The sequence below is a fragment of the Theobroma cacao genome, chromosome 5 (genome assembly GCF_053813885.1).
Source record: "Theobroma cacao isolate CCN51 chromosome 5, ASM5381388v1, whole genome shotgun sequence".
NCBI lineage: Eukaryota > Viridiplantae > Streptophyta > Magnoliopsida > Malvales > Malvaceae > Theobroma > Theobroma cacao.
In genome coordinates, this window is record NC_142643.1 from 6,020,523 (window position 1) to 6,048,477 (window position 27,955).

General features: G+C 34.4%; 4 protein-coding genes across 6 annotated transcripts; 2 read left to right on the plus strand and 2 right to left on the minus strand.

Moving 5' to 3' along the window:
* Positions 1–3,517: 3,517 nt before the first annotated feature.
* FTSZ2-1 (Tubulin/FtsZ family protein) lies at positions 3,518–9,674 on the plus strand. Of its 2 annotated transcripts, none has more exons than XM_088806563.1 (8): positions 3,518–3,776; positions 4,217–4,989; positions 5,722–6,021; positions 6,790–6,880; positions 7,461–7,585; positions 8,328–8,420; positions 9,047–9,112; positions 9,199–9,674. In XM_088806563.1, the coding sequence occupies exons 2-8, from the start codon at positions 4,342–4,344 to the stop codon at positions 9,325–9,327; spliced, it is 1,452 nt and encodes a 483-aa protein (XP_088662689.1). In that variant the 5' UTR covers positions 3,518–3,776; positions 4,217–4,341; the 3' UTR covers positions 9,328–9,674. The 2 variants fall into 2 exon arrangements, with proteins under 2 accessions (XP_088662689.1, XP_017977266.2); XM_018121777.2 differs by having other exon boundaries at positions 3,519–3,776; positions 4,229–4,989.
* Positions 9,675–9,953: 279 nt separating this feature from the next.
* On the minus strand, positions 9,954–12,540 carry LOC18598232 (pentatricopeptide repeat-containing protein At4g33170-like). Its single transcript, XM_007027671.3, has one exon. It carries the CDS (start codon positions 12,444–12,446, stop codon positions 10,365–10,367), a length of 2,082 nt encoding a protein of 693 aa, XP_007027733.3. The 5' UTR covers positions 12,447–12,540; the 3' UTR covers positions 9,954–10,364.
* Positions 12,541–15,567: 3,027 nt separating this feature from the next.
* Positions 15,568–16,290, plus strand: LOC18598233 (uncharacterized). Its single transcript, XM_007027672.3, has one exon. It carries the CDS (start codon positions 15,707–15,709, stop codon positions 16,214–16,216), a length of 510 nt encoding a protein of 169 aa, XP_007027734.2. The 5' UTR covers positions 15,568–15,706; the 3' UTR covers positions 16,217–16,290.
* Positions 16,291–16,984: 694 nt separating this feature from the next.
* EMB1345 (Transducin/WD40 repeat-like superfamily protein) lies at positions 16,985–21,795 on the minus strand. Of its 2 annotated transcripts, none has more exons than XM_088806558.1 (10): positions 21,371–21,793; positions 20,903–21,049; positions 20,376–20,594; positions 20,176–20,240; positions 19,903–19,968; positions 19,687–19,758; positions 19,024–19,086; positions 18,159–18,228; positions 17,839–17,922; positions 16,985–17,217 (listed from the first exon to the last, which is right to left on the minus strand). In XM_088806558.1, exons 1-10 carry the CDS (start codon positions 21,563–21,565, stop codon positions 17,146–17,148), a joined length of 1,053 nt encoding a protein of 350 aa, XP_088662684.1. In that variant the 5' UTR covers positions 21,566–21,793; the 3' UTR covers positions 16,985–17,145. The 2 variants fall into 2 exon arrangements, 1 of the variants encoding a protein (XP_088662684.1); XR_016026356.1 differs by lacking the exon at positions 16,985–17,217 and adding an exon at positions 18,347–18,417 and having other exon boundaries at positions 17,862–17,922; positions 21,371–21,795.
* Between the last annotated feature and the right edge of the window lie 6,160 nt (positions 21,796–27,955).

Sequence of the window (27,955 nt, forward strand, 5' to 3'; positions counted from 1 at the left end):
GATTAAATTAAACAATTAAGTTAACTAAGCTTCTTAAGGACTTAATTAAATTGTTTAATCAAATTATTGAATTAATTGGCAGTTTCAAAATAACTTTGTAGTTAGGGTTTAAAATTAATCCAAGGTATAAATACCTTGCTGTAACCTACAAAAAAAATGAGAGACAACAACACATTAGAATTCCTTTTGTCTTGCCATTCCTTGTGTGAAAAGAAATAGTTTTTCATTCACTTAATTTATTTTGTGTGTTCAGCCCTAAAATTGTTGTGTGGATTATGAGTTTGTGAAACTCATCTTTGCTAGTACATTGTCAAGGCATAGCACTCCCAATCCTTAAAAAAGAATTTTCTAATTCATTCGTGTGAATCACCATTAGAGGCTGCACAAGGATTCCTTGGACAGCTTGAGTTTGCAACAACCGGGTTGAGGTGGTTAAGCTTTTGAAGGTTAATTTGGTGATTTAACAAAAGATTCATCAACCTTTGTTATTTAGGTAAACTTGATATGATCATATATGTTTTATTAGAACTTAATTATGTACTCAATTTGGCATAAAAGAGATCTTAATAAGGTGAGGCGTAATTTAATTTTTAAATTTATTTTGCTAGGTTTTATTTGTATTTGATGCATGATCAACCCTCACCCAACATAAGTGACATCTAGGACAAAATTTATACCAACACCTTCATCATCTTGATCAAATTGCATAGAACTTCCTGTAGAAAAATTGTTTCTAGCGAAAACACTGTTAACACTCGATTTTGCCTTCTTGAAATTACCTTTACCTTTTGTAAACTTGAAATCTTTAGGAAATCTTATTAACCTATAGCGACCTTTCTTTCCACAGTGACTACACATTAAATCTGCTATAATTTTCTTCTTGTTGTCCATAGTGGCTATCATGGCAAATGATTTTATAGTTAGATTTGACTGTATCAACAAACTTTTCTAAGATTCTTCTCTTAAAATCATATTGTATGCCTTATCCAGCTTTGGAAGAGGTTCCATGGGTATTATTTAAGACCTCAACGCAGAAAATGACTCATTAAGTCTATTGAGAAACCTAGAAACCATATCATTTTAATATTGGTTCGAATACTTACTGAAACAAGTTGGATTACATTTACCACATTCACAGTGTAATAATGACCTAGAGTTTCTCAATTCCTCCCAAATGCCTTTAAACTCGATGAAAAATGAATCAATAGTTTTAGTTCCCTGGTTCACATTACCTAAAGCATATTGTAAATTGCACACACGTGTTTCATCGGGTTGTACAAAATTCTGCTTCAAAAAATTTCATATTTCTAAAGCACTATCCATGCAAAAAACTAGTGATGAGATGGAATCTAAAAGCTATGCCACTATCAAATTGGTACATCAAGTCCATGAGTTAAACGGAGGATCTGCTATGGTTATTTTTGGAATCATTCCATCAAGAAAACCAATCTTATTCTTTATAGACAAAGCTAGTAAAAAAGATATGCTCCAAGTTACGTAATTATTGGAAGTAAGTTTGGGATTCACTACAACCGATCCATGATTATCAGTGTGATGTTCATCATAGGAATATTATGCATTCTCTATATGTTACTTAGTAGATTTAGCGTTTGGAGAATTATTCTCTATGGTTTGTGAATTCCCAACCATAAAGAAAATACCATAAACTCAACAGTGAAGCAACAATTCAATCTCAACAAATAAGATTCCAGAATAGTTAAGAGAAACTGTAAGAAGAGTCTCAAAAACAAAACTAGATCTATATAGTCAAATACATGATCTACTGATGAAGCAAAGAAAAAATCAAAAATCAAACAGTAGATAGAATGAATTGAATCAACTGCAAAACCTCAAGTATTTTGAAAGAGATCTGCATTCAAGAATCCTATCACGTACTAGTGGCTTTGATATCATGTGGGAAATCACGAAAGCTTGAGAGAAACTTTCATGGAAAGAAAAATCTTTTCATTACTCAAATGAAAAATTAAAGAGCAAGATTTATATAAAAGAAAAATAACAGCTAGAAAGTTAGTAAAGTTAGTTAGCAACTAACTAACTTCCTATTTAACAAAAGTAAATAGTAAAAATAAAATTATGAGTTTTAGTAAATAAGCTTAAACACTGTACACATGTCTTTTTTTTCTTTTTAATTGTAAACGCGAGTTGCACATGCTTTTCTTCTTTACTTGATTCTGCTTTCCAGTTTTTCAATCTTCATTAATATTGCAACCAAGTTCTTTAATCTTCATTCCTAGATTAATGCTTTTTACTTTACTTACAGGTTTCGTTCAAAGAAAATAACATGATTGTTGGATTGTAAGTAAATTGGGGGTCAGTCTTGGAATTTTCTTGATTATCTTGTATTGGGAAAGGTGGGGTTCTTTTTCATTTGTTCATGACAGAGGGTGCATAAGTATTTTGAAAGGAGTTTTAGGGTGTTATACTATCCAAATCTTCATGGTTTTTTATTTTTTTGTTGTAAAAGGAAGAGAAAATTTCATTCCTTCCAATTAATGAAGTTTGTTTTGCTTTTTAAAAGAACTATGTCACGCAAGAACAATGATAATAACTTGAAACAAGTGGCAAGTTTATGAGTTAATTTCACATGTTTCAGAGTGTTTGACTTGATGACTCAGATGTGTAGGTAGTAAAGAGTTCTTCCTCTGAATCTTTCATTGAAATACAAATGCTTTATCTTTTCTCTAATTCTTAAGAAACACGTGACACATTATTGTTAAATGTCATTGAGCTCCATTATATCATTAAATCAAAACATCTCCTACTACCCAATATACATAGTGAGTTAACATGATATCCCCATGACAAACATATTCTTATATAATGGATGTTCTTCCATAATAAACATGTTCTTCATAAACATCCTCTTCCCATGAGGTCCATTAAGCACATTTTAACCAATTATTCCTAAGAAACTGTTTTTACTTTGTGTATACATAGGAGTTTGGCAATTCATTTAGGACACATTAGAAATTCAACAAACTCTATATTCTCTCTAAAAGCTATCTCTAAGCTCTTCCCCATTGTGCTTCATCACTACACTTTCTTTATCTCCTATCTAATTTGTATCCCTTTATCTCATGTCACAAAAGCACTTAACATTTTACGACTACTTTAATCTTTTTCTCTGACTTTAGTGTATCTCATTTTACTTGTTACTACTATATTACCTCTCTCTCTCTCCTCAAACAAAAAAAAAAAAGATATGAATTAAAATAAGCTGTGTAGAGCAACGTGAGATCCAAATTTGGAACAACAGATGGAAAAACTAAATTCTCAACAATCAACAGTGAGAAAGACAATGTAAAGGGCCACTTCACTTAACGGTCCTAATCATTTCTCTGGACCGCAAAATGTATCAACATGACAACATTGGGCTCGCAACTCTTTGTGGGTTCCCTCCAATGAAAACCTCGGAAAATAGTGGAACAAAAAAAGGGGTTTAGCATTTTAAGGGCCAGGCATTTTAAGGGTTTATCCACTTAAACCCTGTCCCTGGCCGATGAGGGGCACTATTCACAAATCTAACCTGTAGCCGTTGCCCATAAATAAATTCATTTCTTTTTTATTTTGGAGTACTATTTTTTTTTTTATCAACAGCAACCTGACAAATGAAATCGCATAGCTAAAGCCGAAAAGAGATTCAAGCCCTGCTACAAAAAATCCCTTTCCCATTCCAGTCCTTGTTGGGCTTTAGCACCCAAATGCCTTTGGGGAACTTTGCTGTTTCTGTGTTTTCGACTCTGCATGTCTCTCAGGTGTTTTCTTTTTCTCTTTCTCTTGAAGACCCAGCTGCCATTGTCTCTCCATTTTGGTGCTTTTTTATTAATTTATACACTTTTTTTAAAGAAAATTTTGGTTCTGGCTTTTAGCTGCAAGGTTGGGTTTTTTTTTTTTTGTTATGAATTGTGAATCTGGTTGCTGTGAACTTTAAAGTTGAAGCGTTTTAGGTATTTTGTCTTGGATTTTTTTTTTCTGATTGTATTTTGGCAACTTGTTTGATGTTATAATTCACATTTTACTAGGTTTTTGTGCTCTTGAATTTAGAAAGTTATATCCTTTTTGCATTTATATTTAGTTTTAAGGTTTATTTATTTTATTTGTACGGTCATATTGCCAAGAAGACACTGATAATACTTTAGCTAATTGGCTTTTTTTAAATATTTTTTTAATATAGTTTTTATTTCTATTTTTTGAGTGTTTAATGCAGGTACTGAAAGAAAGTTGACATTGCAACTTGAAATTTAAGCTATTTTGAGACTCTAAATTCTCTGGCTTGTATCGTATCTTAAGTAAATCTGTGTCCTTAGTGGTTCCCTCAAAATGGCGGCTGCTATATCGCCTTATTTTACACCTTCAGATGCTAGACCAATGGGGGTACTTAATGTTCTTGGAGGAAGAGTGTCAATGGATAATCTTTTAGGGAGAGTTGGCTGCCTTAAAACGTGTGATGGGAAGAGTGGGTGTTCAAGTGCTGGCCAAAGGTCTACCATGCCACATTTTAGATGTTCTGCCAACTCTCAAAGTGTCAGTCCATATCAAAATAAAGACCCTTTTCTGAATCTGCACCCTGAAGTTTCAATGCTTAGAGGTGAAGGGAACAATACAGTAACCAATCCAAGGAAGGATAGTTCTAGTGGAAGTGTCACAGAGAGCTTAGGAGACATGGCTGGTTCAAGTAACTATAATGAAGCTAAGATCAAAGTTATCGGGGTTGGAGGCGGTGGGTCCAATGCTGTTAATCGCATGATAGAGAGTGCAATGAAGGGTGTAGAGTTCTGGATTGTTAACACTGATGTTCAAGCCATGAAAATGTCACCTGTCTTTCCTGAGCATCGTTTGCAAATTGGTCAGGAGCTAACTAGGGGTCTTGGTGCTGGTGGGAACCCTGAGATTGGCATGAACGCTGCCAAAGAAAGCAAGGAGTCCATAGAAGAGGCTCTTTATGGTTCTGATATGGTTTTTGTTACAGTAAGTAGCCATCCATCTACAATTTTAATCATTTGGACAGCATTTGGTTTATTACTTATATTCTGACTTATCTGATTTCATGGGTGTCTTTTGAATCTAAACTGTACACATAAAATCGAGCAAAATTTGCTATGCACTAGAATAATAGTTTTATTTTCTGTTTATTCATTAACTAGATCACTCTAGGAGTCAAGAATATTTGTGAAAGAAAATATTTCAATTGGCCTATTGATAGTGAACATTTATTGGTGATATGAGAAACATATCTAATCTAGCTACTGACATGTGGTTTCTTGTTTCATAAAACCTGTTCAATCAGTTGAATGGCTAATTAGTTTCATGAAAAGTTTATACAGTCAGGGAGTTGAAAAAATATGTTTTAATCTCCAACTGCAAGCTCAACTTGTTATTACTTTCTGAGTATTAGATGTGTGTTAATAGCCATTTAAGTTAAACATCCATAATATTTTTGTTATGTATCTGGTCCTACTGTTTCCTAAAGTTTGATTTGTCTTGTATTTGATGACTCATGACCTAATTGAATTTGTGATTCATTTTTGCTCTTGTACGTTAGTTCTTTAAATTGCCAGTTGCAAAACCTTTTGTTCTGGTACTGTTGCACTTGGTGTTTTCTAAGTCAAAAATTAGGATTAACACGTGGCATCTTGGCTTTATTGTCTTCTAGTCTTGTTCTTTTATATTTTACCTAGGACTTCAAGTTTGCATTTGCAGGCTGGAATGGGTGGAGGGACAGGAACTGGTGGAGCTCCTGTAATTGCTGGGGTTGCAAAGTCCTTGGGTATATTAACTGTTGGTATTGTCACTACCCCTTTTTCCTTTGAGGGAAGAAGGAGGGCTGTTCAAGCACAGGAAGGAATTGCAGCTCTGAGAGAAAATGTTGACACGCTAATTGTTATTCCAAATGACAAGTTGTTGACTGCAGTTTCCCAGTCTACTCCAGTAACAGAAGCATTTAATCTGGCTGATGATATTCTTCGACAAGGTGTTCGTGGTATTTCTGATATAATTACGGTATGAGATCTTGAAGAAACTGTTGAAAACCTCCTAATCTAACTATATGGTTTCATGATTGAATTGAAACCCAAATATTAATACAAAAGAAACATAAGTGTAATATCATTTTCTCCTTATATAGTCCTTGAAAATTACCAATTTCCTTCCAATTTTGTTGATGATCATGTGAAGAGAAATATGTGGGAATGTGTTTGTGATATATTATAATCCTCAGGTGATGGGAACATTTGTGCACCTTAAATTTGGGACCCAAATAGTTTTGCTTTAGTTATTGCCCTAGCATATTAGATGGCAAGGTTGAGCTAATAGTTTGCTGCTGCTGGTTTTTTTTTTTTTTTTTTTCTGTTCAATATGAAGTTTTGGATCCTTGGGCTTTGGGTGGTAAAAGTGGTATGTTGATATATACCCTTTATCCATATACTGCTTGGGGGTGCACTTTTTGGTGAAATATCTTGAGCCTTTATTCTGGTAACTCTGATTTATTATCAAGCATGATCTTTATCCTTAGGTTACCTATATGTTCCAGGGTCTATATGTTAGCAGACTAAATTGGTGATAAATATTTGTGTTAGATAGTCCCGATAAATTTGGTCATTGGTGCTGCCGAATCTATTGACACCAGAGTTCTGGAATGGAACCTTAGAGTTTGAGCTTTAAGCCTGTTAAAATCAGTATATTTGCATGACTACCCATTTATGTGTAATGGTTTGGGCAGCACAAACCATACTTCTGCACTCTAATTGGTTGTAAGTTTACTGATTGCAGATTCCAGGGCTAGTGAATGTGGATTTTGCTGATGTGCGCGCTATAATGGCAAATGCAGGCTCTTCACTGATGGGGATAGGAACTGCAACTGGTAAATCAAAGAGATCTTTAGCATTATATTTTAGGCTTCAAAATTTCGGGTTGTTTGTCTCATCACACATATTCTCCTACCTTTACTGAGCAAAAGAACGCAAGGAAAAAATGGGGAGAGAATAGCAGGTGTAAAAATGAAAAATAGAGATTTTTCTAGCTTTACCTCCTGGTTCATATCTTTCTGTGAGAGCCTGGCTCACCATCATGTTACATGTTTCTCACCTGTGTTTTAGATGCTAAATATGACCTAGATTGGACTTTATTTTTCTCAGAAGAGGATTTGGCACGGCCTCAACTTTGAATGCATGAAGTTTCTACCACTTTTTTTTTTTTTTGCCCTCATACAAAAATAATAGTGATGGTAGCTTGTCCATTTCTTTCCATTATCGGCAGTACGTATTGATGTTAGATATTGAAAGAAACAAATTTTTTCATGTCATGTGGCTCGTGATGTCTTCTCATCATGATGCTTTTTGTTTATTAATTGGCAATTTAATTTCCTAAATTGCCTTTTCATTGCCAAGTCACTTGGTCCCAGATTGATTATTATTTTAATATTGTTTCTCTCTGCTTTGTAGGGAAGACAAGGGCAAGAGATGCTGCACTAAATGCTATCCAATCCCCTTTATTAGATCTTGGTATAGAAAGGGCTACTGGAATTGTATGGAACATAACTGGTGGAAGTGATTTAACCTTGTTTGAGGTAATTCTCTGTCTCTAAATCCCTCACTCAGTGTGTGTGTGTTTGTCTTGGGAGGGGGGGAGGGGGTGGGATGGAGCTGGCTATATGTACAGGTAAACATTACCTCTACTACCTATTTATCCATCTTTAATCTTTTTCTATATCTGGCTCTCAAAGGTGTGGGTTATATGTGAGTGCAGCCCTTCCAGGTAAGAGAAGAGTTATTGCAGGCTGAGCAGCACCACCATATCTGATAAATAGGCATATTCCCTTAGAGAGGGAAGCAATTGTAGGAAATATCACCCCTTTAGCCATTAATTTACTTGAGACATACGTTTGAATTATCGTTTGAGCTCTTGTATACCTATTGCTTTCTCAATATCTTTGGCCAAGATTGTATGAATGTTCCTCTGTCGGTCAAGTTCTTAACAGTGTTTTTATATTTTTCCATCCTGATGCATGATTGGCCCTTGAACTGCAAGTGTTTCTCAATGATATCATGCAAGAGTTGTATTCTCCACAGAATAGCCATTCAGCACATTGCTCACAACAACTTACAGTCAATATCCCCCCCCCCCTCCCCCTCCCCCCCCCCCACCACACACACACACACACACCGATAACCAGAAATTGTCGACACTGACTGAAATATTATAAACCGGAGACCTCGAGTATGTTGAATGCTCTGCTTGTTTTACAATATGCCTCCATATTTTATTTCCCTTCTCATATGCACCATTTGACATCTAGGAGTTTTCTGTAGGTTAATGCTGCGGCTGAGGTTATATATGACCTTGTGGATCCGACTGCCAATTTAATATTTGGAGCAGTGATAGACCCATCACTTAGTGGCCAAGTAAGTTAATGTTTGTTCTTTACATACTCATGCCAAAGTTTGGACTCCAAATACCTGCATCCTGATCAACCTAGCTTTGAGTAGGCTTGCCATCTAACTGTTCTTTTAATCAAGCATTTGCATTAACAGCAATTCAATGAATTAAACATTCTGAAAAGTCAGATTAAAACCTGGCAACAGATGGACTTTATGGATTAGCTACATGTTGGTCCAATAAGAGAGGCCTGCCTTTATTGTGTTTACATTAGTAGCTAGTTCTCCTGTGTCTAATTTGTGATTACCAGGAAAGTGTCTCTGCCATATCTATCAATGAAATTAGCATAGGCATTGCATCTCTGCTTCCCCAAGGCTAATTTAATCCTTGATTTGTAGATATGTTAGGTAAAATATGCACAGAGGCATGTAAAATAAGGCCAAATTTAGATGCAGAATTCACGTTGACATTAATGTGAACTGTTGAATTGATGATGAAAGCCATATAGGCTGGTTGTCTCTCTTGGTTCTTCGTTTAGGCAATTAAACAAGGTCATGTGTTCACTGACTAGCAAGATGCCTAGCTGCAACATTCATTGTCCTCAATTTGAACCATTGATTTAATATCAAACATCATTTGGGCCTTTATTTAGGTAAGTATTACTCTAATTGCCACGGGATTTAAACGTCAAGAAGAAAGTGAAGGGAGGCCACTCCAGGTATTGCTTAACTCTCTTCTCTCTCTCTCTCTCTCTCTTTCTGTCTCTCTCTCACCAATTTATACTTGATTCTGGTTTAAATGCAGGCAGGTCAGCTAGCACAGGGAGACATTGGTCTTGGAATCAATCGGCGGCCTTCTTTCAGTGAAGGTGGTTCAGTGGAGATTCCTGAGTTCCTTAAAAAGAAAGGACGTTCACGCTATCCAAGAGCTTGAATGATTTTCTACATAGCATCTTGACCAATGTAGTTATTGGCCTCACTCTGAAATCCCTGCTTAGTTCTGCACAGTCCTCTTCGTTACTGGTTTCTGATTAGGGCTACTAGTGCGAATGCTTGTTCGAAAATGTAGCAGAAATGTAGTGTGTTAGTAGTTGCTTCTATATAGTCTGTTCCCTTACAGTGCAATCAACTACCTTTGCCCCCACTTCCTCAATAAGTTAATTAAAATTCTCAAAGTTTAGGTTATAGCTTGTTTCGGCAGAGCATATTTGAATAAAACTTTAAGTAGCTTGTACAGAGTGGACGTGATGAAAGTAAAGATGAGATTTCTCAGTGTGTTTATTCAGTTGTTAATATGATCTTGTAGTGCCCCCAACGATTTGTTATTAAATATTCCTTTGGCTTCCAGCAAGCTCACCTGCAGATTATCCGGAAGCCAACCTGTTTTGCTCCTACTGGGCATAGCATTCAAAGAGAGCTGCTTAATTTAACTTCGTCCTATTCCATATTTCCCTTAGAAAATCAATTATTTTGCTCCCAATGGGTTGCTTTACCCCTCCCTATATACTAATGTAGTAGTTTTCAATTATTTTAGCCATAAGGTTTATATTTACCACTCTATTTCTAGTAGTTTTCAATTTTATTAAGGATAATGAACAATAAACTATTACCTAATGTCAGATGTTTACTCCCATCTGATGCAGCAGGTACAGGTATACAAACACGATAGCATCTTATCAATCCCCAAGTAAAGAATCAATGAAATCTGCCTAGCAACGACTGATGAAAATAAAAAAATGTCGCCTTTCTCCAATATGCTGTGCTTTAGCCTTTATGCGATGGTTGAGTTGCTGTCCTCAGTCTGCTGTGTAGGACTTCTTGTTTTTATCTGGTTCCTCGTCAACAATCATCTTACTCGTAAACATTGAGGCAAAGATCATTCAATTTCAACTGCTCTCACACATTACTGGGTGAGTATAGTAGCGGGTCAAGTGCATGAATTTATTGTCAAAACTTCAAGATGTCAAAACCTTACCAGAAATCTCCACAAGAACACAACCCCTCTGAGAAATGATGAAATCTACTGTTGTCCCTGACTATAATTTTTCTTCCAGTCACCTTAGAAATGTACTTAATTGCAGAGTGGCAATCCACACACACCCTTAAATTTTTCTTTACAATGATTGGCTTCCCACTTGGCATGCTTATTAGTGCAAATGCAATGGCGATCCTCTCACTGTGATGCTTAAGTATCTTCTCCTTCACACTGACATCCGTATCCAAGGGAATAGAATCTGTGCAAGGAACATATCCAGCCTTCTTTATCTGGTCTGAAAGAACATCAAGCTTCTCATAAATCGCTTTCATTTGATGATGAGACCAGTCTTCAACACCAAAAATATGAGTTTCGTTTCCAACATTAACCCAACTATAACCTGGTAGTTTCTTAACATTACCATCTTGCATCATCTTCCTTAATGTTCTCACTTCTTCCCATTGCTGCTCCTTAGCATAAATATTTGAAAGCAAAACAGGAGCTCCACTATTTGCAGGTTCAAGCTGCATCAACTTTTCTGCAGCAACTTTACCTCTCTTCTTATCACCATGGATCTTGCAAGCTCCAAGTAAAGAACACCATCCAAAGGCATTTGGTTCAAACGGCATCTTGCTCATAAAATCTTCAGCTTCTTTAAGCTTTCCAGCACGAGCAAGTAAATCAATAACACAAGAGTAATGCTCTTCTCCAGGTACTACTCCATAACTCTTCTCCATGGCATAAAAAAAACTTAACCCTTCCTCCACCAAGCCAGAATGACTACAACCTCTCAAAAGACTGACAAAAGTTATTGCATTTGGTTCCACTCCTTCATTCTTCATCCTGTTAAATATTTCTATGGCATCTTTTCCTAAACCATGCTGAGCAAAGACGCCTAACATTGAGTTCCATGCAATTTCATTTGCATTTTCAATCTCATCAAATACCTGAATAGAATCATCAAGCAACCCGCATTTTCCGTACATATCTACAAGACCCGAAGAAACAAAAGGGTTTCCATCAAAATTGAATTTAATCACTTGAGCATGAAGCTGTGCCCCTTGCTCAAGTGAAGCTTGGCTAGCACAAGCCTTGATCAAACTTGAGAAAGTGAATTCATTAGATTCTATTCCTCGTCTTTGCAGCTCAACAAAAACACTTAAAGCGTCCTCCACTCGATCCATCTCGACATACCCATCAATCAATGAAGAACAAGAAACAACATTTCTACACTCAGAGTCAATTCCAAACACATTTAAGGCACTATCCATATCTTCCACTTTTGAGTACATATCAGTAAGAGCATTTCCGACAGAGATCTCCAAGTCCAACCCCTTCTTCACTATAAGTGAATGAAGACATTTCCCAAAATTTAAAACCTTCAATGCTGCACAAGCACTCAAAGTGCTACAAAGAACAAACTTATCAATAGCAATCCCCTCATTAACCATACTCTTATAAGCCAACAACGCATCCCCAAAAAGAGCATTCTTAGCATATCCATCAATCAAAGCAGTCCACAAGATCTCATCTTTGCACTCCATCTCTTGGAAAACTTTATAAGCATTAACCATAACTCCACACTTGGAATACATATCAACCAAATTGCTACCAACAAAAATATCAAAACCAAACCCAAATTTCAATGCAAGGCAATGCATTTGCTTCCCAAACTGAACCAATCCAACAGAAGCACAAGCTTTAATAACGCTCGAAAACGCGAACTGGGTCGGATTTTCACCAGCAATTCTCATTTGGGAAAAGGTTGTTATTGCTTCCAAGTAATATAAATTCTGAGAAAACCCAGTTACCATAGCAGTCCAAGAAACCAAGTTTCTTTGAGACATTTTCTCGAACAGTTTGATTGAGTAGTCTAGTTGACCACATTTTGAGTACATGTTGAGAAGATGGTTGGTTAGAAAAGTGCATAGTCTATAACCAGATGAGATTAGCTGACAATGAAGTTGTTTTCCTTTGTGCAATTGTTTTGTCTGGGCTAAGTTTTGGACTATTCTTGCTAAGGATTTGGAGTCTTTCAGCATGAGATTGACAAATGCCTGTGGTTTTTGAAAGTTCATGGGAGGAAAGTGAAAAACTTTTCGAAAACAACTTCGTTAGCTTTCAGTTTTCAAAAACTTATGGGGTTCTTCACTTAATTACAAAAATTGTTGGGGTGCTTGCCACAATTTTAATAAGTTTATACTTGGGCTGGAAGTCCAGAAGAACTGCCCATAGTGACTCCGCATCCATGTTTTCATTTACCAAGGCTAGCTTGGTAACTAATGTTCTCGGAACTTATTTTCTGAATTTTTTGGTGTTTGGGAACACAAAAAGTTTTTGGTCAACAGAAAAACGTAAAGAAATTTTGGAAATTGTTTTCCATATTTGAGGAAAGGAAAACAATTTCCTCAAGTACATTTAAAGCTTGTTTTACTCATAATTCACTTTTACCTTTTTTTTTTTACTCAACTTTTAGAAAAAGCAATTTATTACATATATATTAAATCTAAAAAATGTGATACAAAAATAAATATTTTAAATTTAATAATATAATAAATTTTAAAATAAAATGTTGTTGTTGTTAAAGTTTTTTTTTTTTTTTTTTTGAATTTGGGGAAGAGGATTCAATTCATGATATTCCTATTATTATTAGATATTATTGTTTTATATTATTAATATTAATTAATCAGTACTGATAATAAAACAATAATTAATATTATATTAGTATTAAAATATATGATATCAATATTAATTTTTTTGACATATAAATTCAATGAGATATCAGCCCTTTTATCTTAGATTTCGTTCTTTCCCTTCTAGATTTAATTTTAGCATATTCTAATTGAAAGTTTCAAAGTTTAAATGTTAAAAAATTATTTCCTTACATAAGAGACAAGAATTCATTATATAAATTCTAACTCTTTTATACTCTATACCTTCTATTTACATGTGTCAAGTAAAAAAATATTAGGCATACTACTTAAAAAAAAATTAAATAAAATTTTATTATTTTATTACATTCAATTAAGTTTAATGTACTTTTTATTTTGAATCAAATAGTCCCTTGTGATTAATAGTTAACTAATTACTATTAATTGAAATATCATTTATTATTTTATGTCGTTTGGTGCTGACATGATATATTGATATGATATGATCATATAGTATTTTCATTCAGCATGTTAGCGTTGCGTATGTATATAAAAATATGATTGAACGTAATAAAAAAATAATCATTTATTTAAATTTTTTAAATAATTCATGAAATTTGTTAAACATTATGTGAAAATTTATTAATAATGTGAAACCAGCATTTGACAAATGCACAAATTGTAGATCACATCTAAACATTATGAAAGATGATAAAGTGAAGGGAGTGCTTCACTGTCCAGAAAGACAAGAAAATGGATGAAGTGGGAATAAAAAGGAGCCTATTTTAAGTGTTATAGTTCACTCAATTATATATTATTATTATTATTATTATTAGAATCTCTTTTCCATTTCTTTCTTTTTCATGGCAAAAATCCTTATTTCGTCAGTAATAGCTAACTAAAATGATTGTTTTCGTTGCCTTATCTAGCCTTCTCTCCAGCTTGAGCTTAATTTATAATCGTTAAATTTATATACGTATTATGTGTTGAAATTTATTTTTAACTATTGAGTATTGTATCATATAGTAACGTATAATTAAAATTTTTAAAATTTTTTATAAAATAACATATATATATATACATGTAAAAATAAAAAATTATATTCATTAACAAAATTGAAGATTGTATGACTTAAGTTGAACAAAATTGTTTTTTAATTTAAACTCTCATGTTATTCAATAAATATATATTTTTAAATAAGATATGTGCTTTGAACATGTCGAAATCAAAAAAGGATTTATTTATTTATTTTTGTAAAGTCTAAATCTTGAAGATTGATATCCATAAAAAATAGTGTATTATGTTTCAATCCAAAAGAAAATAAATAAAAAAATGGGTTTTGAATAAGTACATAAAATAAAATTTGTAAAAAATATATAGTACCGTATTATATGTATCATACTATATATATCTTTTATACTTAATTAAATATAATACATCATATTATTTCGTATCGTTTTTCGTTAATAGCATAACGTATTGAATGATACGTATCATGCATCATATGATATTGATCATTATAATTGAACATTTGGTACTTTTTTATAAATTAATTATCAATAAACTTTTTTTTATCAAAATAAATTATGTAATCTCTTAAATTAATCATAAGAAAATGTGTCTTACTCCATAAGATTTTTGCAATTAAAATTAACATCAACGAGATCTACCAAAACCATATAAGAACTGAGAAAAGGGTAAGAAAATAACAGAAACAAAACATAGATAATGCAAATAAAAACCATATATACTCAACAAACTAAACATCTAAATATCTTATTATAATTTTTAATTACAACAAAAAAAAACAATATTTTTCGATAAAAATCATTAGAAGTTGTGCATATTGAACGAAAGATTCAAATAAGATTGATATGAAAGCAAGTGTCTGCTCAATTTTAAAGAAAGCTCCATAGTATCCAAAGAGGAGAAGGTCATATTCTACAAAATTAATGTGTCGAAAAATGTATATACATATATGTATTTACACGTGTACACTACTTATATATATATATATATAAAATAAAATAGAAAAGGGGCCGAGAATTTTTAGAAAGAGAAAGAAAGTGAGGACCAAAACAAAACAAAAGGTTCGAGAGGGGAGAGGGTAGTTGAGGTGTGCATCTGAGAAAACAAAATATCTACAAAAGGAGTCTAAATCTTATTACATGAAAAAGAACATTATTTCTTCATTTGTATTTATAGTATATTTAGTTAAAGTTCGTCAAATCAAAAGTGGCAACCTGATTGGCTAATATATCCCAAAAATCATAAGGTTTGTAGCCCAAGATCTACATCAACCTCACAATCCTTCCAAAAATCCATCCAAGCAATCATGTACAAAATTTCTCTCCTTTCTTGAACCCTCTTTTTCCGTTCCTTTTTCAGTGTTATTCAGACTTGGGACTAAACCACACACCATGGAATCATAACCATCTTGAAACAAGACACGTACACTTGTCACTTACCATACAACTACAAGAGAGAAACACACCCACTTCCAAAGAGATGACGTGTACACCAACTCCCCACCCATTCTCTTTGGTTTTATTCCCCCACACACTAAACTCCATTTCTCCATGTAAATGTAATCCTCTCTTCTCTCCTCTCCTCTCCTCTCCTCTCCGCTCCTCTTTCAACAAAACGATATCAGCCAAAGAAGAAACAAGGCTTTTCGTTTCAACTTCATGAACGTAGAACCCACAAAAATGACCCACCATACCGTTCAGCCTGGTGAGCAAGCTCATCCCCAGCTTCCGGAAGAACCCAAGGCAAGTGATTATCAGCAGCCTGACGACGTCGTTCATGTTGAGACAGGAAGTTCAGAGATGGAAACCTGCCAATATGACAGTGATAGAAATGGTAGAGAAATTAATAACGAGGGAAGCTCGTTACAGGGTCAGTCTTCGTCAGCTCCGCCTCCAGTAGTTGTCGACCTAACAAAAGAAGCAATGAGGGCTCAAGAGTTGGAAGAAGAGAATGGACGGGAGAGACTGAGGAGGCATAGGATTGAAGTGGCAGGCAGGGTTTGGATTCCTGAAATATGGGGTCAGGAACAGCTTTTAAAGGATTGGATCGATTGTTCTGCATTCGAGGCTTCTTTGGTGCCCAGTGGGATTATGTCAGCTCGTGCAGCTTTGATTGAAGAAGGAAGAACAGCAAATTCTGGCCGATTTAGAATAGAAAACAGGTGTTAATTAATTATTAAATCTTTTGTTTGTTTTCTAATCAAGATTGAAAAAAAAAAAATACATGCGAATGGTTGGTTTTCTCTCTTTGCGTGTGATATTTGCCCGAGTGATTATTTTGCTGCTTCAGATTGTTTTGTTTTGTAGGCAATGTAATGATGAATCTGGTAAAATCTTTTTAGTTACGAAAAATGAGCTTTGATTTAGTTCTCAGGTAAGTAAGGTTGAGATTGCTTTCGTTCATCTATTTACTCAGATAAGCTGCTACTGCTTCATTAGGGAGAAATAATCAATCTGATATGTACCAGCTCATTCAGGATATATAGAAAATGCAATTTGTGAGGTTGGTCAGTATCAGTATTATCCAAACTTGGAAAAAACCCAGCCCACCTTCCAACGAGGCTCCACCGTTTGAGTGGTGCAAGTCACTTTGGGGCATTTCTGAAGGTGACAATTGACAAAAACTATTACTATCTTTTTCCACATTAGTTTTTTCTTTCTCTCTTTTCTTCCCCTAAATTCTTCAATGCCCAATTTTGTGTTAATAAAATTGGTGACCAAGATCAGAAAAGACGGCCAGTATCCACCGTGCATCGGCTGCCTGACAGAGTCGTCTCACCGACGGGACGAGAGAAAATCGTTTTAAGTTACAAGTCTGCTTTCGTTCACTCCAAGCAGAGAGATTAGAATCGAGCATTTCTTTCTTCCTTTTTTTTTTTTTGTTTTTCTCTCACAAATTATACACACAAATTCTGCTCGACTATTATTTCAGCCATGTTTTCCTTAACAAATAATATTTGATTTCTTGACTTTGTGTCTTCGTCAAATCCACAACAACCATTACAAGATCACTTATTCAAATTTATGAAATCATACATATGTAAACCCCAGAGGTATTATAAAAGAAGAATAAAGAAACGAATTTAACAAAATTTTGATCAGGGCAAAGTTGCCAGCTCCCATAGCTTTATCGTCCCATCATCACTTGCAGAAGCAAGTAGATGCTTTTCCTGTTAGTTTCAACAATAATGAAAATGGAAATGTTAGCTAAAGTTCAGACACAAGGAAAATTCGTTTTAAGAAACAATCACAGGGTAGTGCAAGCAATTCTGGCTTCTATTACCAACGAGATTCTGTTAACAATTAACTCCCAAATACAACAGCTCTGAAAGAAAAAAATCCTATAGAATACAAACAAAGAAAGATGCAGTAATAAAAGTAAAAAGGTGAAATTCTAGGCAAATTCTAGCTCGATGTGGTTGTTGGGCTGCTTAGTAAACATTGACGGCGCAATTGAGGGAAATATAGTCTAAAACTCAGACCAGAACAGTAAAGCTAATGAAATGTACATTTAATCACAAGTTGTCTGCATTTTGAATCCTTTCTAGATGACCTTGCCACCATTTCAAATGCATGGGTTTGAGCAATACTAGCAAATCAATCATTACGCCATCAGTTCAGAAAAAGACAAAAAGAACCCAATAACTAAGCCAACCACCAGACTCTACCATGCAAAAAAAAAAATTATCTATATTTGTGACTTATATTCATTTCAGCTTTTATGAGCATGCGCATGAAAGCACGGAAAAAAAAAAAAAAACCTCATTAATTTTTCAGAAAGGAAATCCTACCCCAGGGCACCATTGTACTGAATTTATGTCCATGTCATGGGCCTTCTCCTTCTTAAATAGTAATTGATATGAAGGTCCATTCATCTGCAGTAAGACCACAAAATAGATCAATCTGCTGAATAGCTACTTCAAACCTAAAAGGTATAAATGCAGAGGGGTGACCATCCACTCAAGAACTACAGGACAATATGCTCAAATACTTCAGCTAGAATTTATAGAACCATCCTTCTGCCAAAGATAGGAGAAGGAAACTAATATGGAAGCATGGTTTCTTGCTTGCATGGAAATATGTACAATGGGAGGGTGAAAGAATTACATACCAAGCCATCTTTGCTCTCTACAAACAACCGTATAGCATCATCAGCTGCTCCACTTGCAATAATTCCATCCCTGTAACAGTCATAAGCCAGGAACAACCAATTTCAGATGCAAAACTTGAAACAAAAGAAAGTTATTCAGATGGAAAATAAATATTAAAAGTAGAGGGCAGTGGCTACTTGTTTCTTACATGATCCTCACTCAAACTTCTAACATGCGACCATACAGGCAACAAATCAATCCATTTAGATTAACCAAGTCCTATGTTAAAATAGCCACATACACTTTGTTAATGAACATACTTACTAATTTAGCCAAAAGCAGTTAACCACGTAAAATAGTTTCAAAATGAAAGAGAGTTGTTATAGGACTCCTTTGGCCATAGTCATCCTGTTTTTCACAAAGTTGCTACTAAAATTTTGAAAACAGAAAGTTGTAAGTATATGCAATGGTTAATGAAAGGGCGTTAATTGTTATACACTGAAAATATCCATCAGCACAAGAGTTGTTTCCATAAGATCATGATTATGGCTAATGCGACTGGTACATTTAAGCTTTTAAAAACATCAAAATCACTGGAAAATAGTAATGATGATGCAAATCAAGGAACTTAACTGTCCTTCAGCTCCTTCTTTGGGACAGTATTTTTCTTCTTTTAAGGAAAAAAAAAAGGTCAATTAAAACGAACAAATGGGTAAGCACTAGGGTGTGCCCGGCATAAGAACATAGAAGCAGTTCTGTTGTCATTTAGACTTATCTAACATTTAGAGAGAGAGAGAGAGAGAGAGAGAGAGAGAGAGAGTGAAAGGACTGCTCACTAGAAGCCCTGAGGAGAAAATTGTTACTATGATAATACTGTGTCACTACCTTGACCAGTGAACTGAAAAAACTGTTCGATCATGATAACCTGAAAGAGTGCACAGATGATTCCTGGACAACCATAAAAGTAAAGCTCATTATCATAATGCATTAAAAGGTTATAAACGAGAAGAAAAGAAAGGCAATACAATATATATATGCTGAATAAGTTAAATTCAATCCCTTCAGGACACATGTTATGATTAATAAAGCTAAACATTAAAGTAGATCTTATAAGCTCAGTTCACAACCCGCTCTGCAAAAGTATCAAAAAAGCATGTTAATCACAAAGAAATTGGGTCGTTACTTCTTTGGTAGGAATGCTACTTCTACGACACTATGCTTCTAAGTTTCACAAGGCAACAATGAACTTCTTGACATCAAATTGTGAGCATTAATAGCTTCCCAATGAATATCATAGGCCATAAATTTTATCATTGATTCTGATTTTTAGTTGTGTAAGCAAATTATTGGAGATGGGAAACAAAGTTCTACACATTATAAACAAATGGAAAAACGAGATTCAATGACATTAATAAAATATCTAAGTCCTCCAATATCCAAACCAGCCTAGGCTACAAATCTGATATGACAACCACGACCTAGCAAATGTGAAAGTTTTAATGGAAAAGAGAGGTGGGGGGGGGGGGGGGGGGGGGGCATATTTCTCACCAGGGCGCATAACCATCACCAGATTGCATCCTTATGATGTCTGCTTCCCATATCTTCAGGGTAAGATCATCACTGCAAAACAAGTTCAATTTATTTTAGTCCTACTTCTTACAACTGTTCTGTTTGTTTGCAACAGATTTCTAATCAATGCCATACATCAGCAAAGAACATAATTCCAATTACTGCAGGTTGGAAGGAGAAAATTGTTATACATACCTACAAGTTACCAATTTGTCCCCCTTAGCATTAAAAGAAAGTGACCAAACGGTGGAAGAGTGACCACTGACCATAAGTTATTGAAACAAGAGCTTTTAGTAGTCTGACAATTTCATAAACCAGTAGACAAAAATTTTTAAGGTCTTGCAAACTTTAAAGACATCACAAGACTACTTCATGGGATGATATAAAGAAAGACTACATGTCAGGCAGTACAATAGACCAGAAAATGAGCTGAAACAGCAAAGATAGAAAGAGTTTTAGGCATAGTACTTGCTAGATTCACCTAAAGTTTGTACACAGCTCCAATCACCATCAGCATCCTCTGACCACCAAACCTACAAGTAAAAGTGGATGTATCACAAATTCAATCACGTTTCTTAATCTTGTTGGCATATAATAGAAGCATCAAAAGATCAAAGATTTTTTGGTCTTGTTATAGAGATCAGAGATCCATTTAGCCTATACAGTACCTTGACAGTGTTATCATAACTACAAGAAAACAAAATATCCATAGTAGGATGCCACTGAACCATTTTCACATCTTGAGTATGGCCTTGCAAAACTTGAAGACACTCAAATTCATTCCCTGGCATCACTTCCCAAATCCAAACAGTTTTATCTCGCCCACATGTCGCAAGAAGAGAACCTGATGCATTCCAACATAGACTCTTCACTTCATTTTCATGACCCTATACACCACAGCAAATAAATAAATTAATGGTTCCAATATTATCAACATATGAACCATATATTAACAAAAAAAAAAATCTAAATGCTAAATATTTTCCATATTTGACAATACTTCTAGCTGAATGTGGGAAGCATGATATTGTTTGCACTCCATTTTCTACATTGTCAAGCATTTCCCTTTAGTCACAATTTCACAGTGTAAATATGTTTTTTCTTAATGAATTGCTATTAAACAGCATGCAGGTAACATCAAAACAGACTGAAAGCTCCAAATAAATGAAGAAAAACTGACGGGATAATATAATACCTCTAAAGTGGAAACACATTCAAAGTCACCCCCAACATTTTCCCATATAGCTGTGGTAGCATCAAAGCTTGCAGTGGCCAACAATTTCCCAGAAGGTGACCAAGCACAAGACCGGACCGTTCTAGTGTGCGTTTCTTCCAAAACAGCCTGGAAAAAAAAAATCACCCACCAAGTCACCATAAATCCCTACAAAGCATCACTTAAGCTAACATTTAGAAACAAATTTTAATAAGAGGTGGAATCAATTCCATTTTGAACGAATGAATTTATCAGTAAAATTATAAATTTCAAACCAGTTCAACAAAAATTTTTTCTACGTTAGTTAAATATAAAGGGCAACAAAATTTGAAATTTATAATTTGCTGACCTAGCAGAAATCAAGTGCACTTCCTCCTAGCAATTTTTTCAGCAAAAGGAAAAAGAAAAATAAAAATAAGGAGAAATGAATAAAGAGAGGGAGAGGAGGACCTTGCAGTCCCAGGAACGTGTGGAGGGGCTCTGCTCCCAGATTCGAACGGTCTTATCTCCGCTACAAGAAGCGAAAACCGCTGGAACATCGGTGGCGGTGGTGGCGGGATTCCAGGCGAGGCTCCAAACCCTATCGGTGTGGCCTTGGAGCTTTTGAACCTCTTTGAGCTCTAAGTTTCCATCTAACAGCTCCATTCAACCTAATAACTGAGAAAGAAAATTAAAAAAATGAAAAAGAAATTTGATATTTATTTTTCTCGATTCGATTGGATTTTTTTGTTTGAGTGAGAGATTCGAAGCGGAGAGTAAAAGCGTCGGATTAGCGAAGTGGCAGTAGTAGTCGTAGTTGAATTTTTGGAATATTTTATTTGTAGCTTCTTCAGTGCAAATTTTTTGACGAGAGAAGAGAGGGGTTTCCACGCGCGCAGCCATCAGACCCGTATAAACCGGAGAACCGTGGCGCACTCGTGGCAACCTCAGGTAAATCTCGCTATATTCCTGCCCTTTTTCTTTTTTCCTTCTCATTTTTCGATTTATGGTTTAGGTACTTTAGGATCTTTTATTCACTTTGTATCAATGGTTTGCTAACTTTATTCCAATTTCTAATAGATTTTTATTAATTTGATTTAAAGAAAAAATATTCATATCCATATGCCACACACCAAAAATGTGAAAATGAACATCCCTATGGATACTTTTTTATGAAAAATATTTTTAAATATCTCACAAGTTAAGTTAAAAATTTCAGTTAAATGGTTGACATGCGAAATTGTTAAATTAATAGATTTAAAATTTAGAAAAAAGTTTTTTAATTATCTTATATATTAACAAACTTCATTTTATATTTTTATCTCGCAGTCTAAGTTTCTTGCATCTTATTAGTGTTTATGAGTATCACGTGACAAACACAAAATGAAGGCTTAAACGTTAATGTTTATCATTCTCTACATTAATTCTCACCTTACTAACAAAGTACAATCTTTTTTTTTAATTGCTTGGATTTTGATGTAGCTGAAAATGCTCGATAGTAAAGATGGTTTGCTAATATATTACCAGCATTTTATATATATGCAAAATTTATGATCAAAAGTGTTTGAATACACTATGCTACCTTGATGCAAAAAAAAAATAAAGGCATTCTGACAATCAAAATTTAGTGACTAATCATTAAAAATAGGTGGGCAAAAACTTTGTAGTTGAGTTGTGCTTTTATCAACAGCTTGGTTTGGAGTATTTCTTGCATTGGAAGAAAAGATTTTGTCATTTGTCTACTTAATACAAATCTTCCACTGTAATAATTATTGCATATGGAACTAAACCCATGTAAAGTGAGCTCAAAACCCTATACACTAAGCAAAATGTGTTCATCAATCAAATCCCCTTAGTTGATAGTATAACATTCTTGATATCTGCTACTTGTTGCAGGTGCTAAAGGTACTTTGCATATCTATTATGTTATCTCGTTATTTTTAGGTGAAACATATTCAAGACAAAGATAAATTGGCCAAGTCAACAATAGCCAAAGCAATTTTATGGTATTTAAGTAGTTGTTTATACAAATTCGCCAATAAGTTACACTACCAAGGATTTTATGATATGTGTAGAAGTTCTCGACCCCTTGTTTCTTCTCGTATGTCGTTTACTATGGGATGAAACTTAGTCTAAAGTTCATAACAATAGAGTCGCTAGCCTCTATTTGGTTACTCTTGTCGCTAAAAAAACTTACTCTAATTCGTTCAAGTATTAAAATACACTTCAGTACAGAAGAAAGCCTATTCAATTTACAGCTCTTTGTGATTTGAAACGCAAGACAACAGTGAAGCCTATGAATCATCAACATGAACCACACCAAAAATTTTGGTGCGTACAAGTTGGTAGACTTCATTGCAAATTAAAATTGCTTCCAACAACTAATTTCCTAAATATAAGGATAGGCAATGCACATTGATGAAGGAGTTAAGACTGAAAATATTTACAAAGAGTTACTTAGATTTACAACCCAATTCATTCCTACGTCCCCTTATCATGTTTGCTTAGCAATTTAATCGCTACCAAATATAAAAAGGCCAACATGATCAATAACATAAATGCACATAGGAAGGAAAGTTTAACCATTTTTCAATGTCTCCACTGTAACCTTCTATCTAGTGTTTCTTGTGAAAACCACAACAACAACAGTAGCAACTAAAACTACAGCTCCAATTGATGCCATAATTGAACCCCAATTCAACTTCCTTGCATTCATTTCTTCCTATTGATAACTCTATGATATAAAGCTATTTGAGCTTAATTTTGATGATAATTTAGTTTAGTTCTTGTAGTAATGTATAAAAATTAGTAAGTTTTATCTAAATTATTTTAAGTTAATTAATTTAGGTGAGTCAATCTAATCTTAATTAATTTTATACTTAAATTAGTGTTAATGTGCTTAAGATATGTTGTTATTGATTTATTTGTACTTTTATAAGTGTTTAATGAAAGAAAACTTTCAATGGAAGAAGGAGAGCAATTTTGAGGTATAGATTTTCACTGCACATGTTCTAGTATTTTGGTCATAACTTTCTCTACAGAACTCCAAATGAGATGATTTCTAGATTATTGAAAAGCTAAGAGAAAAAGCTACAATTTTTAGTTTTATCACTTTGACCAATTCTGCTTAGAAGGTAGTCAAAAATCTTGTCGAAATTAAAAAACTGCAACAGTCCTAGAGCAATTATGATTTCTGCTAATTAAATAGTCAAAGTCAGCTTTGGTGGAGGTAGGCTGTAGCTCACATAGTTTGATGAGGAATTCCAAGTTAGAATTGATTTCTTTCTTCACCAAACTTGGCCTAACTTTAAAACTTTATAAAAATAACCTTTCTGAAGACTTTGAGAGACATAACAAAACGTCATATTGAGAGCTGAGAATCAAGCTACAAAATCATTGAAAAAAGTCTCATTGAAGTTGAGAAGAATTTGAAGGATTTAAGAAGATTTGGAGATCAAGATTACAGTTCTTGGGTTTTTTCTATCTTTTTGTTGTTCTTTTATTTTCTTGATTTGAATTTGATGTTTAAACTTAATTTGATGATAATGTGTAATTTGATGAGGTACTAAACTATTTATCTAAGATTATGATTGAACTCAATACGTAATCTGATTTATTTATCTCTCTTTTGCTTATGTTTGATGAGTTTAAGTTTTTTATTCTATTCTGTTTTTAATGTTTCTAATTACCTAATCACGAATTAGATTAAATTGGAAACCTAAGTGAAACCTTGACGAAGGAAATTTAGGTAGATCTTAAATAAAATAGAATATGATCGAATACACTTAGTTGATTAGGTGGGTTGATTTGCATCTATGTTAGACATACACCTATAAGCTATACGTAGCTAGGATTAGAGCATGAATTTAATGAATCTTTCTTCAATTTAATTTGCATAAGCATATAGTAAGTTAATTGGAAGTGATTTTTTATGAGAAACTCGATAGAGACTTATAAATAATTTAAGACTCTAAGTCAACAACTTAATTCATTAAATTAAGTTAAGAGAAAGAGAGACAACATGCAGATGAAGTATTGAAGAACATCATAATCTTAGGTCTGGTAGTCTCTCAAATTTAATAAAGTAATTTTATTGATTGATTTTAGATTAGTTTTAATTTTTTTTAATAATTTTTAAAATTATGTTATTTGAATAAGATTAAGGTGTGTTATTTTAGTATTTAACATTAAGAATTATTCAATTCATCATGGGAACGAATCCTACCTTCTACTATATTATTTGTTTGTGATACGTGCACTTACATAAGAAATCAACAACACTTGTCCATCACACTCCAATTCTCTCTTCCTCTTTTGTAACCCAACCCATCAATTCTTTACTCTTCTTGCCTTTTAACTCCATAATAGTACTTTTTAGCTTCCACAACCTAAACTCCAACTCCCTCATCTTCACCTCCATTTCACTCATCATCTTTTCTAGCCTTTTCAAAGCCTTTACTTCTTCCATCATCATTTTCAAATCAAGTAAACCAAAACTTCTGTAAACACTATAGAAATTATAATAAAAGTTTATTAATTAAAAAATTATAAACAAAAATAAATGAAAATGACAAAAAAATAAATTAAAAAAAAAACCAAAAAAAAGGGGGGGTACGACTGGCAGGGTGCGGACGCACCCTGCCAACCACCACCCTCTCCCTGCTAGACGCGAAAAATTCGCGTCTGGCAGAGTAGTGGGAGTGTGCCCCTTTTAGCCCAGTATAAAGGGGGCACTGTAGCAACCCGGGGGGGAGGAGCCACAACCTGCAAACCAAAAAACCCTAAAAAATCCTAGCAACAAACAGAAAGCCAAAATAAAAAATCCCTAGTCTTTAGCAGCAAAAAAAAAACCACAATCCAAAAATCAAAAAAACATACCAAAAAAATACCAAAAAATCAAAATATGCACAACCCGTGAGAGTATACCCTATAAATAGGTACACATGAAAGAATTTCTTCCACTCCCTCTATTTTAAATTATGCCACGAGATAATAAAGTATCGTGGAGTAGATAGTAATACCCATGATATTACTTATTATTCTCTCATTATTTTTTAACACTCCGCTCTTTCTTTTTACCATACTAACTTAAGTTTATTTTGCTTGTCATATGCATGTTACATGTTCATTTGCATGCATCGTAATTGCATATAGGAGAAATATTGGCTACACAACATCCAACCTAAGAGATCCTGGTTACATCCATGGCATCGTCATCAGCAAGTCCACTCAACATATACAGAAATGACTATGAGATAGAGTTACAGATGGGGTAGATTCAACAAGAAAAAAGAGACTTTTTGACCCAAGGACATATCCCAACTTTACTCGAGAGAGTTCACTTGGACCTTCAGCAGAATGACTTCACAGAGATGATAGGAATTTGGGAACAATAGAGACGTGCTCACCGAGACAATTTTCAGAGCAAGTATGGACACATTGCATGGCTCCTATATGTACTTGTTGATGACCAGATGCTCCGAGCCATCGTCCAGTTTTGGAATCCTTCATACCGTTGCTTTGTCTTTAACAAGGTGGACATGACCCCTACCATAGAAAAGTACTACTCTCTACTCCGGATAGATCACATGCAGCCTGACAAGATCTATTGGAGGGCCTAGAAGACGGGACACCGGCGGAAGCTGGCTAAGTTGCTAGGAATGACTACTGTAGAAGTTGATCAGCACCTGAAGAAGAAAGGAGACACAGAATGCCTTCTGTGGAGTTTCTTTAACGGATATATTAAAAAACACATGGAGGATGAACAAGGTCTCCTAGCTTTCACGATGGTAATCTATGGCTTAGTGGTCTTCCCGAAGGTTCTAGGTCATGTGGAGGTATCAGTCATAGACTTCTTTGATCAGGTGACAATGAGCATAAACCCGGTCCCATCTATCTTAGCTGAAACCATCAGATCCTTGAATTTTTGTCGGCGTAAAAGCGAGGGACGATTCATCAGATGTGCCCAACTCTTAACCATATGGGTCAAAAGCCATTTCGAATGCAAATAGAGCAAATTTCAAAAGCCTTATCTGTCTGCAAGTTACCCTATCCTTGAGTTCTGCGAAAGTGTATGGCCCGACTGCAAGAAGAAAAAAGAGTGGGTCACGAATCTCCGGAGGTTAATGAGCTTTGAAGTAATGTCAAACCCTATTCTATAAAATAATTACGACATCATTTACATGATCAATAGAATGGTTACATATTTAGGAAGTTTGAGAAATCGTTAAAAGACGATATTGCCCCTAATGGTAACATTAAGTCGATTAAGCCTCAACTAGTTCAAATAGGAATTTTAAGGTGAAATTAAGAGTGTCACAGTTCAGGAATGACTCAAAATGGTAATTCGGAGTTCGAGGATCAATTTGGAGTCAAACCGAAATTTTCACTATCTAGGGGTAAAATGGTCATTTGTCACTTGGGGACAAAATGGAAATTTTTAGAAAAGATTTTTTTGGTCCATTTGACTTATTGGAGTATAATTTGAGTATTGGAGCATGATTTGAAGTTTAAAAGTGAAAATTTTTAATTCCAGTATAATTTGGAGTATAAGGGTGAAATGGTAATTTTGCCATCCCGGGGGCAAATCGGTAAATTTTCACCTCGACACTTGTCAAGACCAAGGGATTTTATTCATCATGGAAATGGATAAACATGAGAAATGTGTGGTGGAGAATTAAAGAATTAAAAGTTAAATATTTAAAATTTGAACCAATAAGGAAATGCCATGTGTCATGTTTTTATTATTTTATTATCTCTTTATAAAAAGGCAAAAAAATCAGCCTATTTCTCCCATAGTGATCAGCCAAACCAGAAGAGAAGAGAAACTAACGAAAAACAAACCCTAGGTGAGACAAATCAAAGAGAAAGTGTTGGAATTCAAGGATTTGATCAAGCAAAGGTAAAATTTCTTTGATTTTGCTAGTGATTTACCTTACCCATGCATTTTCCCTTAATTTCCATGGTTAAATTACATGTTTTCATGATGAATTCATGGCTGGTCAAAATGGGTATGGAGAGAGAATGATCTTGGATTAGTTTGATTTTTAGGTATGT

Coding starts and splice junctions, on each gene's coding strand:
- LOC18598232 (XM_007027671.3), bottom strand. CDS start 12,446: ATGAACTTTCAAAAACCACAGGCATTTGTCAATCTCATGCTGAAAGAC.
- LOC18598233 (XM_007027672.3), top strand. CDS start 15,707: ATGAACGTAGAACCCACAAAAATGACCCACCATACCGTTCAGCCTGGT.
- FTSZ2-1 (XM_088806563.1), top strand. CDS start 4,342: ATGGCGGCTGCTATATCGCCTTATTTTACACCTTCAGATGCTAGACCA. Junction 4,990..5,721: donor CTGATATGGTTTTTGTTACA/GTAAGTAGCCAT, acceptor TTGCATTTGCAG/GCTGGAATGGGTGGAGGGAC. Junction 8,421..9,046: donor ACCCATCACTTAGTGGCCAA/GTAAGTTAATGT, acceptor GCCTTTATTTAG/GTAAGTATTACTCTAATTGC.
- EMB1345 (XM_088806558.1), bottom strand. CDS start 21,565: ATGGAGCTGTTAGATGGAAACTTAGAGCTCAAAGAGGTTCAAAAGCTC. Junction 19,759..19,902: donor GACAAATTGGTAACTTGTAG/GTATGTATAACA, acceptor CTTGTTTTGCAG/TGATGATCTTACCCTGAAGA. Junction 18,229..19,023: donor TTTTCAGTTCACTGGTCAAG/GTAGTGACACAG, acceptor TGACTGTTACAG/GGATGGAATTATTGCAAGTG.